Here is a 14,163-nt window from a genome sequence, read left to right as displayed (position 1 = left end):
CAAGATTCTACTTACCAGCACTTTCACCGAACTCTTGAATACCAACAAAGAAAATCAGCAACACAAAAGCCAAATGATTTGTCATTTTTCTTGCAGTTGTATTGATTATTGATATGGCTAGCTGTACATTGCTTCATAAACCTTTTGCAAAAACACAATCACAGTTGTAACCACGAACAGGAAGATAAACAAGTAATGATTATGAGCTCTACGAGAAGATTTACTTTGTCAAGACTTCAAAATAAAGCTGCTGACTCTTGCAAGTGATCGCATGTAAACTAAAAAAAGTAAAGTGTCTTTAAATGAAAGAGGCAAAACAGAAACTTTTTTATGACTCTTCTCATTTGCATGATGTGTCTTACTTAATTTATTTACGAGTCGTGAGTTAAAATCTAGGTACACGGTCTTGTACTTTCTAATTTATTTGATGGCAGTTGCAAGTCCATCACAGCAAACTACCCGTAAGTTTAAACAGTTCAAAGCCCAGTTTTCATGGCTTTTCCAAGATAGGTTAATTTGTGAAAGAGCTCAAGTAGGCTATTAGCATAAAATTTTATGGAATTTTAAAGCAGAAGACTTTCATAATTTTTTTAAGAAGAGTTTGCAGTTTAAAACTTTTAACAAATTGGTTGAAACAAACCAGTAAAAAAAAAAATTAAACTTGACTTTGTTTTTGTATATGCTGTATTTTAAGTGTATCTTATAGCCTTAATAAGTAATATTTGTGAACTTGCTACAGCGCAAATTATAATGATGTTTTGTTGAATGTTGTGGCCATGACCTTTTATATGAGACTCGACAAAATTGATAATCTTGAAAACAATTAAAATAAAAAATTAATATTTCAGGTAATTTCAATAGCATATTTATTCACACACTGTAGCATTACAAAATACTAGTTTTAAATGTTGCAACCAAAACGCTTTTAAACTTCCGAAAAACTTTAGCAAGAGTAACAGAAAACTAATCTTAATATTAAGATAAACTTCCTCTTAAATTTGCTTCCTTGTAAATAGTAAAGCTATTGCATTCATCGAGAAATAAAGTGGCTGTTATACCAACCACAAAAATGCAAACAGTGCGTAAGCCTACACAAAGCACTATTACAAGCAACAAGCTTACAACAACAAATACATATCTACTTTGTTTTAATATTAAACACTGGCAAAACACGTGACACTGAATAGTGCTTATTGTAGGCTTACGTACTGTTGGCATTTGTGTGGTTGGTAAACAGCCACTATATTTATCGATGAATGCAATAGCTATTTTTGTATATTACATGGAAGCTATTTACTATTTACAAGGAAGTCAATTTAAGAGGAAGTTTAACTTTTTCACATACGCAACATGTCAACTTGTACTGTACAGGCTAGTCTATCGTATGTCATCTTTTTTACTGTGGAGTGCGACTGCTGTATGAAAAAAAAACTTATGCTATTGTCATTTTCTTTTCAGTGCTTAATATTCCATAATATCATCTAACCAATGCACATTGCAGAAGGATGATGAGGGGTTGATTTTTTGCATGTAAGACTATCAAACTGTACGTATGGTATATTTTCTTTACCGCAGTCATACACGTAAGCCTATATTAAGCAACAAACTGTGGCCAAAATGCAACAATATGTCATAGACGTATAACTCATACCAAATCAATATGAGCCATAACGATATGACATACACTGTATAATACGCCATTGCATGACCACAAAACACAATTTGTCTGGATTTATTTATTTTATTGGAACGTTTATTTCTTACAATTTTCGATTTCACAATCTGTCAACGTTAAAAAAATATTTCAAACAGTAAAGTATTTTCTTGAAAATACTGCATTTTTCATATTTATGTGGCAAAGGATTACTTTGTGAGCACAGAGTATTATCACCAGTGGTAGGCTAATTATTTTAAGTGTACGATCACGTGATTGTAACCTACGAAATATCATTCATTCTCAAACTGTGATGTCGGTAAATGAAAATATAAAACAAACAAAAGCGCAGAGAGATGCATTTCCAAGTCACCAGACTAAATTCCAAAACACCAGCTGTTTCAGAAAAAAATTCTAGCATTGTAGTGTCTAGGCTAAAGGTATTAAAATTATATAGCCTACTTATGCTAACCCAGACACCAACTTAACCGTTTTGTACATTGATTCAGCGTTTGCAGACGTTGAATGCATGTAAAAAGCGGTTGATTTGCTGTCTGGAAAAATATTGCTAAACAAGTGAAAACGTTGTGGAAAACTTGTATTTGATAAAAGCTAACAACAAGCAACATGTAGTTGTTCAGAAAAGTTCTTTCCCGTGCTGCAGGTTTCTTATTTCAATAATGGTGTAACATGGAATGAAAAAGCCCGAATAGTCCCAATGGAGGGAAACACGACAGAACTTATAATTTTTATCAGCATTGTATTTCTTTACTGTCACGATTTCTTTCTATCTCTTACCAGGAAAAAGACTTGGAAAGATTCAATGACGTAGTTTAATGGGTCAACCGAAAAGCAGTCAATTAAATGTCGAATAATTCTACTAGCGAAATGATAATCTGACTCCTTGAAGAACTTTAACGAACGGCTTCTCAAATAACTCTAATTTCTGCATCAACTACCAATCCACAACTCATAGCACAACTCTCATAACCAACTCAATAATAATCATCATAATAATCACCATAATAATAATCTCAGAATCATCATCAGAATAATCAGAATACAAACTACACCACTATTTATAGTTGGCTGTTCAGTCCAGTAACTTCGAGAAGGTTACATCATAAAGAACCATCGTTCGGTCACGTAGCATTTAAAAGGTAAACAACAGAAGTCTCTAGAAGGTCACGTTCGCAAGAAGATTCTTACATAATAACGATTTCGCAATCGGACATTTACTGATAAACAACCTTATGACGTCATGACAAACGACGCTCAGAAATCATGAAAAACAACAGAACCTTCTAGATTTGCATGCTTACAGATGATTCTAGAAATACGTTACATAATACAAATTTCTCAATCAGAGGTTACTTCAGGTCATAACCGATAATAACACAACGCACCAGAATTCCATAATGAAAATAGCACATTCGTTGAAGATACAAAGCAAGCCATGGCGAGGCATTTGCACCTTGATTGTGACATTTACTAACACGTAGTTCATTTAACGCAGTGATAATTCCAAGCCTCGTGTTTCAAAGAAGTACGATTTGTAACCAGCCCGTATCGAAGTTCCGTATTTAAGCTAGGGAGAGGTGCTATAGTTGAATATGTGAGTTTTTGTGAGTATGCGAGTAAAGGTTTTACTTGCATACTTTTGCAGAGAATGGAATAGGCTGTAGAAAATTTACGTTCTAGTTTATTCTAAGAAACATTCTGACTAACAGATTTTAACAGCAGGCCTACAAAGCAACTGCATAAATCGTTTGACATATGTATAAAAGTATCTACTGTGACAGCCTCATACAGAGTAGTAATGTATAATAAGCTATTCACGATGAGCATATTGTTTAGGCTTAGTCAACCACATACTGTAGTAGGCCTATGGTATGTGATCAGACTGAAATACCTTTACCTTTCAACTGAAAAGTTACACTTCGTAACACATCATTGCTTAGCGCCGTAAACTACAACCTCAAATCTGAAAACATATTTCTCGTTTTCAAAAAGCACAATGTTCTTGAAAAACAAAATGTCTCAAAGCAGGTTTTATTGAAATGTTTTCTAAACAAAAGTACTTAGCAATGGCAATGAACTGATTGCTGTAAAATCTGAATACGATTTGCTTAACACTTGACTAAAGCATTTTCAGCTCTTGAACATAGCTGAGTTTTAGCTTACAATCCAAAACATGTCTTTGACATTTGCTACTTGTGTCATAAAACATATTTTCAAAAGTTCTTTTGTACATACTGCACCAATTGCATTTCATTAGGTTGAACTTACTTTAGACGGAAACAGTTATTGATAGGCTAGGATGACTGACCCAGCCCACGCATACTGCTCATAAAGGACCAGCTACAGCTTATTCGCTGCAACTAAGCGTAGACTATGCAATTCGTTTCTCATAAGAAAAATAAACACAGCAATCTAATAGAGTTTAAGTTCCTTCCTTGTTTCATGTTATTTATGATACGAACATGATTCACTTTGCATTTGCAAGTATGAAGATCATCAAGATGAGAAACCCGTAGAGAAATGGATTCTGATCAAATGGGTAGGAGCTGAGGGTGCGGAGGATGCGACCGCACTTCCAAACATTTCAATTTGTCAAAAACGTGGGAACATTTGATAAAAAGTTGGCCAAAAACTTTAAGCATGTTTTACAAGTTTTATTAAAATTGAACTTATTTTTGGTTGCTTGTTTAAATAATCGAAATTATGTTGCAATATGAAGTTTAATTTATGCAAAATTAGAAAAAGTAACTGAAATTGGGCATATTATTATTAAGTTGATAGATTTGAGAAACCAACGTGTAATTAGTTGAGATTTCGTAAAAATTCGGGCAGAAAATTTCCAGATATTCACAAAGTCTATAAAAAGTATATCAAATGTGCTCCAATATTGAACTTGATGCTTTAATTAAAGCATAACTTACAATATGCTTATCTGAAAATGTTGCCTACAACTACAATTTTCCTTTATAAGATTTGAAATACCTTTTTAACTTGTTGAAATTTCGGACAATTTTTTTATTGTTTAATCAAAACTAACTTAAGATCATGTCCAGAGGTAGGTCTGGGTACCCAACTAAGATCTTTCCCTGCACATAAAACACAATAATCCACCTTTTAAACAGATAATTGTACGCTTGCGGCTCGTTTTTCTTGTTCTGCTCATTTTAAAATTATTTTTTTGTACTTTGCCTTTCTGTATGTACCACATCATGTGATCAGATTAACGCCGTTTTACTGTAATGCAGTTACCTAAATTCTTTTGCACGTTGTTGTGTGTTGATCTAGTCAGAAGCACTGTGCTGTTTTTTTTTCTTTTGACAAGTTTAATCTTTAACCACCGTATTTTGGTCAGATGTAGATAAAATTACTTTACAATTGTTATTCCTGAAGAGGACATAATGTGATGTCAAAAGCGTTCAATATAAAACTTGTTTTAATGGGAATTTTTGTTTAAAAAACAAATAAACTGTTAAAATGACCAGATAAACTATGTCAAGTCTGGTCGCCTTTCTCGGCAGCCTGTGCTTATGGTACAACAAGACAAACGCTCTACTGAAGCTCTGTCATAAATAAATTAATATCATAAAAATGAACAAACAGCTATCATTTGCGTGACGCGACAATTTAACAGGTAAGATACCAATTGAGGTTTCACAATACAAACTTATAGGGTATTTGGAGACCTACAAATGATGGTACTACTACAGTTTATCGAACGACAGTTTATCGAAACGAAAGTTCATCGAACGACAATTCATCGAAGGGCTAGGGGTTAGAAGCTAGGGGTTAGAGGTTGGGGGTTAAGGGGTAGGGATTGGGGGTTAGGGGTAGGGGTTAAGGGGTTGGGGTTAAGGGGTTGGGGGTTAAGGGGTTGGGGGTTAAGGGGTAGGGTTAAGGGGTAGGGTTAAGGGTTAGGGTTTAGTGGTTAGGGGTTGGGGGTTAAGAGTTAGGGTTAGGGTTACGGTAGGAGTTAGGTGTTAGGTTTTCGATTAACTGTCGTTCCAGGCTCGTAGCCAGCCGGGGCCAGGGGGGCCTCACCTCCCTGAAAAAAATTTCGCCCTCCCTGGCAAAATCCCAACATTCAAGAGCAATAGCTTCAATTATAATGATTTTGCCGATTTACATTTTTTCGGCCCAGGGCCGTAGCCAGACTCTGCGGTCTGGCTACGGCCCTGTGTCGTTCGATAAACTGTCGTTTCGATAAACTGTCGTTTCGATAAACTGTCGTTCGATGAATTGTCGTTCGATAAACTGTCGTTTCGATAAACTGTCGTTCGATAAACTGTCGTTCGATAAACTGTAGTAGTACCATCATTTGTAGGTCTCCAAATACCCTATAAGTTTGTATTGTGAAACTTCAATTGGTATCTTACCTGTTAAGTACTGTAGGTTTAAAATTACAAGGGTAAAACGGAATGACATTAAATTTATATCGAGTAGGATACTTGAAATTACACAAGAAATTAACACTACAAATGTTACTACCTAGAAAAAACGCCGCTGTCAATTTTGGCCGCATGCATGTTTGCGATGAATATTCGTGTGATAAAAAAAATACCTTGAGTTGGCTTTCCTGAATTAACAATCTATTTCATAAAAAGAAGATTAAAAGTTTGCAAAAAGCAGTTGCGTGCCCAATGTTTAGCATTTAGCAATTCATTTATATATTTTTTTTAAGTGAGGAATATATATTTTTTCTTATGGAAATGTATGACATAGCCTATTGCTTAATAAATAATATTTTGTCACTGGATTTACGTCAAGCTGACATCACAATGTATTTGCAAAATGTTGTTCATGAACAACGTTATAAAGAGATAAAAAAATTGATATGAGCTTTGAAAAAAAAAATTGTTTAGATGCATTCACACAAGGCATGAAAGTATCCTTATATTTAGTATGATCTTGCACAGCATTTTTGTTGTACCAAGCGCAATAAGAGATTGTGCTTAGAGCAGGTTACGTGAGTAAGTATAGCCATGAGGAAAAGGCCGCAACTACTTTGCTTGTCTGTAAACAAGATACAATTCCCAATAACATTCTAACGGATGTCATCTACTATTATTAGTGTGGAACTACTTTTCTTTGCTTCTTTGATCCTGAAATGCAGGAGGATAGAAGGCACTTATTATTCTTTTTTTCTCACTCAAGAACAAATTGTTACTTAATATTAAAATACTAGAAAAATGGTCTAACTTACATTGGAAAGAAGACATTTTGGCTTGCAATGTTGATGATGGTGATGTTCACCTTCGTTTCTGAAGATGGCCAACAAGTCTGACTTAGGCTTTAGTATGTGGTTGGCGTGCATGGGTGCGAAGATAACTGATGAAGCCTATCTGTTAGGTAGCTTCGTTCAAACTACTGCATCCCAAAAAAATTAACTTTGATGTGCCCGTGCATCACATTTTATTTTCACATTTTTGAGGAAAAAATAAACACAGATTACACCTTTGCTTCTTCATTGAATCAACGTCTGTGGATTTTAACTCAATGCAAAAGAAAATGTTTTATTAGATAAAAATTTAAAAATTTCTTTATCGTACATATGCTAGCTTTGATAACGTCTGGTTGTGTGACATTGAACAAAACTTTGATTTCAAAGCTATTCTGGTAGAAAAGTATGCTTGTGAAGTTGGTGTCATTTTTGACAGCTCGATTTTACTAAGTACAATCTTTCAGTGAAAAAGTTTTGAAATTGCAACAAATTAACGTTGTCACCTTTTGTTACATCTCGCAAAGTTAAGAAAACTTACAGAGTGATAAAGGGTAATTTGCACGAGCAACACGATAAAAATTAAAATTAATTAGTGATCAAGGTGCTATTGGAAAGCTCCAGCGATTAGTTGACACGAGACATCTAACACTTAATTTTACAAAAACAGCATTGCAATCTATATTCGAAGACGGCATCTAACCGTTCTCGTATCTACGAGTTTCATTTCTTCTACAAAATGTCTTCGAAAAAATAAAATACTATAATGTTTGCATTTCATGTCACGACATCATTAAATTGTTATACATGTCTGTGCAAGAATAAAAATACCGTATTATTATATAAACGATGATAATAATAATATACCACAACCATAATTCAAGACTTTGAAGCTAACATGTAATAGTAACCATTGCACGTATGTTTCTCGGCAGCCGATTTGTAGCAAGAATTGACAGCGATAGACACCGTGTTTCGCCCATGAGGCTGGGCTCGTGCTGATAGCCGGGAAGAACGCCCCTCTCTTCACATGTCCTCTGCCCTGGCGCCTGCTGGTTTTGTTGGCTCTTTCTTTGTTTCCACAAAGATAAGAGTTAAACTGACTGGTAAAGCGGTGGTCGAATATCATTGTGGCAGAATTAGTGGTGCAATACTGACAAGCCCAGCCTCATGGGCGAAACACGGTGTCTATCGCTGTCAATTCTTGCTACAAATCGGCTGCCGAGAAACATATCGTTGATTGGAAAGTCTGAATGGCTTGCGTGGAAGCTACACCGTTATGGTTAGCGAATCGCAGCTGCTCGCTGTACTAGCGAGTGCTCAGCCTTGTGCTGATAGCCGGGAAGAACGCCCCTCTCTTCACATTGCACGTATTCATACGAATATGATAACAATACCGTACAATTGTTGATATTACTTCAAGGTTTCAAGATTCGTATTAAATAATATTCCAGACAAGACGCGACGAGCATCCACTTACGCTCGGCAAGCGTCTATAGACGCGCGCGCGTTTTGCTTGGGCCACCCCGCAAGCGTCTATAGAAGCAAATTCTTGTTGCTTAACTTTAGAACAACGTTTAAGGTCGTATACAACTTGTATCGTTTTGGTGAATACCCTAAAGCTTCTGTTATCTATCAGAAATAGTTTGGCTTCAATAAATCATCGTTATAGTTTTGCTTTGTAAGGAAAAAGCTGGTCTGTTTACAAGCAGGTTTGAGAAATTCAGTTCAAACTGGCTATTCAATAAGTGTTTTCACGTTGATTCAAGGCCTGGATACGTTGAATTCATGTAAAAACTGCTGATTACTCCACGCCCAATGAATTGCCGAAGCTGAATAGGTTTCGCATGAGTTCATTTGCCTTTAAGGAGTTTCAAAAGCAGGCCAAGATTTGTTTCATCACAAGGGTTTTTGAACAAGTCGTTTTACATTTATTGAAGGCCTGAATACGTTGAATCTATGTAAAAGAAGCTGATTTACGGTTTGAAGAAGAAGATATGCCATTTGGAGTAGTTTAAAATGAGTTAACAAGCCCATATTACAGCCGAAACGCCGGCAAAACATTTTGCAAAAAAAACCTCCGCTGGGATGGCACCATGACGTAAGCGAAAACGCCGATGCTAAGTGGTTTAATAACACATAAGTATAGGCTATAACACATACCACATAACACATAAGTGCAATTTATATCACATAAGTAGCCCACAAAAAATGTGCATTCAAATGGTTTACCTGAAAGCTACAATCTAAGTGACATTTTATGCAAAATCAAAAGCTCTTATGTATAAATTCGCTGCATAGAGGCTACAATACATATGGCATTATCAGTTTGAAAATACGCTGCAACGATAAAGCAAGCGCTTTCATCTAGAAAGCAGAACAATTAAGCATCAACTTGATTTTTTCATCGAAAGTTGTCATAAAGGTCGAAGCTAGCAATGTGATCTTTCATTGTTGTGTAACAAAGCTTATACAGTTCCTGAAAACAAAAATTGTAATTAAGCATTAGGGTAATCGAAATTTATTGTTCATCATACAAAAAAAATTCTTTGCATTAAACACACCGTACTACACTTTGTAAGGCAAAAACCTGTGAAGAATGCAATGAATCTTTCTACAATAATTTATTTGAATGCAGCTTTAAAGCTGTGATATTTTGCCAAGGCCAAAATATACTATAAAAAATTCCCTTTGCAGTCAAAAGCTAAGTCTTTATGCTATTAATAAACTTCAGTACAGTATAAACACAATCACTAAGCATTCTACTGTATAATTAATCGATGACGACATCGTAACTCACCACAGAAGATACAAGTCCAGGCCTCATGTCTCTCAAGTCCTTGACTGCTCGAAAGACGTCGATCTTCTGTTCTACATTCCATCTCTCGATGAGATTCAACAAAGCACAAAACACCCCAGTCTGCTTCAAGCCGTCACTGAAACATTTAAAAGTAAGCAATGCTGAAATGAAAGGAAATATTGCAATGATTGTTTATGGTTGATGATACAGATTACTAGTTCGTTTTTGAGAAATTAGCTATCACGTGAAATAAGCTGCAAGTTTAACAATACCGATGTCATCAAATTGTTTGCATGTGGCTGCTGTTGCATAATTGGAAAATAGTTGGTGTGGTCTGCTGCTTGTGCCCGAGAATTAGATTGGTTCTCTATCTTTAGACAATGAATTCTATAATTTGAGTCGATAATTAATGTTTATTGGTTAAAAGTTAATTTCGTCATGGTGCCAATAGATACCTCGGAACTAAAAAAAACATCTAAAAACGTGACAACGAGATACAAAAACTATCCCTCTATGCAGAAAATACAAACACAGCAGTGAAAAAATACACGATGTTCAAATTCAAGAGGTTCTGGACCCGTAAAAATATCCTGGGCGGAGTTAAAATTACAATATTACACTTTAGATGCCCTGTCAACCTGTCAGTGATACTGAGCGAACGAAACGTTGCAGATCCAGCTGTGGTAGAACAGACTTGGTTGAAGGTCGCAAGGTGTAGAGAATGTAGCCTATTAATCAATGTAAGATTACTCACCTACAGTGGACCAACATGTTGCCCTTAGGCAGATTGTTGCTAAGATTCTTTGCGTCATTGATGACGTGAAGAATATCTTCACTACTGGGTGGCTCCCCAAAGTTTGTCCAGTTTTCATAATGCATTTGTGTCACTCGAATCTTGACAAAAAATAATAAATTGCGATATCTGTGTTTTTAGTTACGTAACTGTTAACATGTTACAATATTCTACTACATTAAGTAGGGGCATATATAGAAACAACTTGGATAATTGAACAAGCAGGCAAAGATTAAATTATGAAACGGTTACGCTGTTCCAAATTTTAAAGATATTATCCTATTTCGATCCCATGTAAACCACGTTGTAATATTCGCTCTTTCTCGCTTCTACACTGTCCTCAACCTCTGCTACATTTAGTAGGTGTAGGTTTTCGCTGTGATGGTTAGAGATAGAAACAAAGTGAAATGAGCTGAAATGTACTTGTAGTAAACTTTTAGATACCGTGCCTCCATTTACTGCTTTGTTTTCACCCCGTAGCTTGTTTGTGTTTGCATAACTAAGTCGAGAAGTGAACGGGTAATGACGTTCTTCAGAAATTAAGCTCGTCTCATTTTTTAATTATTTGATTTAATTCAAGTTTATTGTATAAAACGTACAAAGCGCAGATGCGTAGCCCATAACAAAGGCATTCGAAATTAATAAAATACAATATATGTAACTTACCGTTGCATTATCTTTAGAAACATCAAATCGTCGCAATTTGCAATGACTCCAAGCTTCAACTTCGTCTACAAGCTTGACGTTGATGGTTCCAAATGATAGTTGAGAACCGACGTTTCCATTCGGCCAATAACAGGAACACATTTCCTAAAGAAAAATTACTACTAGCATCAATTCTGTCTTCATACCAATAAGTAGCGTATAGCTAAATGTTTTAATAATCTATTAACGTAAAAAGCGTGGCATATCTAAACGTATAAGCATGTACGACACCAAAGCAATTTTTGCCAGGCGGTGATGTCACCAATAACCTTCGTCACGAATGTTTATCATGTTTATCTTGATATTAAACAGCAAACTGCATTAGTTTTTCTTTCTTGCGATTATAAGCTAGTTACAGTTGCTATTATATCACTGATAACCTACTGTACATCAGGACACTGTGTAAAAATCGGAATAGTTTACAGTACAGTACATTGAGAGACATGTATTGCATAGGCATATTTGTTTGATTTCAGAACTCCACGTTATTACATTGAATGGTGCTGTATTAAAGATTGTTACCACACGCACGATAAAGAACCAAAACAGATTAAATACAGAGCACAGAGAAAACAGCAAAAATCTGAAGCGGGAAGGCAACTTGCTGAAGCAATTTAGGGAAAGCATGTTGCCACAAACTCGCCATTTTTCAAATATTCAGATTTTTTCTGATAATACTGAAATATTTTGAAGCCTAAGCAATGTTGAGATGTATTGCTCTTGATCGGAAAACTGCACGTTATAGTATAATAATCACAAAAAAGTTTTAAATGACATGCTAGAAGCTAATAAAAAAAAGTTTCCTCAAAGTTTAAAAACGGTTTTCATGTCACTCAGATGGTGTTTACCAAGTTCCAAGGCTAGGTTTTCTCTCTGCAATCACAATTTCTTGTTCCTAAAAGCTTTGAAATTTTCACTAATTGGAAACAAAATTTCTCATCAGTCAAAAGTGACCTAAGTGATATTGTCATTGTAAGGCAAAGCAAATAATTCCGTGCATTTTTTTTTTAAGAATTTATCTATTGCTACTCCAAGTGTAATTATTCAAATACTTGGCCACGTTCTTCCAGTGGAGTAAGCATAACAATCATCTTCACATCACATTCCACAATGACTCTCCAAAAGTTTAAAACTGTATCTTGCATTGGTGCTTCTGATGTAATCAAGTTCTCAAAGCAAAGATATTTCTGTTAAAGACAAATTCAAACATAAATGCAGGAGGTGATGAAGTGTCATAACATAGTTTTTTTTAACCCAAAATCGTTTTATTTAGAATTTACAATTTGCTTGTACTTACCAGACAATATTCAATTTTTGTTTTCAGCTTAAAGTTAAAACGCTGCACAAGAAGCAATTTGCAAGTTTAGTTTTGCAATTGTAAATTCTGTTAGGAATCGGTTTCTTTAAATAAAATTTACTCATATTTCCACGCATCATGGCCTTAGGCTAGCCATCAGCATAAATTTTAAGAAAATCCCCACTGGTGAAGCGTAAAAGGTTAAAGTCTGTTGTTTGATACGCACGGTGTGATGTATTGCTGTATTTCCAGATTAAGTACACATTGTCATTGCAAGGATATAATGTATTCCATACAACATTTTTTTAAATTATACGACATTGATCAACATTAAAATAAGATAAGATTTTTGTAAATTACTTTAGGACACAAACAAAATTTTGGTAAGCTGAGACAAAATATTGACCAAATAAATTTATTCAAGAGAGTGTTGGCTAACCGAAACTAACCACCATCATTGTTTAAAGACACAACGGGTCATGACAGATTTTTACCTTAATGATTTTAAAGGACTCTATTTATAAGATTAGTTTTGTCAGGAATACGTTATGTAGCCTACCGTGTTTCGGTATTTTATGGTATACAAGATATATCCTTACAGATGTTTCTCTAGGTTTGCAGATGACGATTCCCACAATGAATCAATCAATTAAGTCAATTTATCTTTGGGCTGCATTTCGTTTCAAAAAATGACATTAAACATTTTTTTGCTATTAAAGAAAAAAATGTATAATACTGTAACCCAGTGTTTCTTAACCTTTTTACCACTCGTACCCTTTGAGCTTTCATGAAATTTTCTCGGACCCCTTGTCAGTGCCTCTCTTAGGGTATTTCGGGCCCTGTGCGGAATATGCTTTGCGGGCCGCAATGACAATGGTCCAATTCAGTAGCGTAGCTAGGTATTTTGAAAGGGAGGGTGTTTTTGACGGCTGGCGGGGGAAGCCTGACGGCGTGTTTGCTGAATGCGACACCCAGCGGAGGGGGATGTGGGGGACCTCCGCAAGAAAATTAAAAAAAATTACTTTGAATTTGGTGCATTCTGAGAGCATGTTCAACAAAAATGCCGGTACTTAGATACCGGTACTTGCTTGTGAATCAAATTGAGTTTTTTCCATTGGATATGACAAAAAATTACTACATTTTTTGATACGGACAGTACATTACAGTATGATCTACAATCCCTAATTTTCTGAATAAATTGCGGGCCCTGTGCGATCGCACGGGCCCGCAATTTACCGCAATCTTGCGTAGTTTTTGAGTTATTTCAATAAGATAGTCTTTAATTTGGTCATTACGCATTCTTTACACATATTCCTAAATAGCTCATAATTTCACACTGCATGTCGTACCCCCTGCTTTGGTGTTTCGTACCCCCAAGGAGTACACGTACCCCTGGTTAAGAACCCCTGCAGTGTAAACCCTTAGCCAGCAAGTTAAAAAAAAGACATTGTCGGAACTTTTTCAAAAAGGTGTGGCACAACCAACACATAATAGTTAGCTGGAAAACTTGTTGCAAATTTGCAACCTTGGGTTATGAATGGCCAGCTAAAAGTACATTTTTTCATTTTGTTCCCATGTGCTCGTTCTAGTCTTCCAAAGTCATATATTTCCCAAAAATATTTTTTGCATATATACGACATACGGCGCTACAGCGGAAGTTATTCGTCAACTGTTCATA

At 35.5% G+C, this 14,163-nt stretch overlaps 1 protein-coding gene across 1 annotated transcript in view; it reads right to left on the bottom strand.

Annotated features, from left to right (window-relative positions):
• Window positions 1–7,067: 7,067 nt before the first annotated feature.
• Window positions 7,068–14,163, bottom strand: part of LOC145770881 (receptor-type tyrosine-protein phosphatase S-like) — a 44,392-nt gene continuing 37,296 nt past the window's right edge. Inside the window, exons 24-28 of the mRNA XM_082582625.1 lie at window positions 12,241–12,375; window positions 11,150–11,293; window positions 10,445–10,584; window positions 9,691–9,826; window positions 7,068–9,369 (exon numbers count right to left, since the gene is read on the bottom strand). Of these exons, the coding sequence (XP_082438751.1) occupies window positions 9,295–9,369; window positions 9,691–9,826; window positions 10,445–10,584; window positions 11,150–11,293; window positions 12,241–12,375 (630 nt within the window). The 3' untranslated portion in view covers window positions 7,068–9,294. The remainder of the gene's footprint in view (window positions 9,370–9,690; window positions 9,827–10,444; window positions 10,585–11,149; window positions 11,294–12,240; window positions 12,376–14,163) is intronic.

Source organism: Aplidium turbinatum, chromosome 5 (genome assembly GCF_918807975.1).
Source record: "Aplidium turbinatum chromosome 5, kaAplTurb1.1, whole genome shotgun sequence".
Taxonomy (NCBI): domain Eukaryota; kingdom Metazoa; phylum Chordata; class Ascidiacea; order Aplousobranchia; family Polyclinidae; genus Aplidium; species Aplidium turbinatum.
This window is presented reverse-complemented; position numbering and strand designations above follow the sequence as displayed.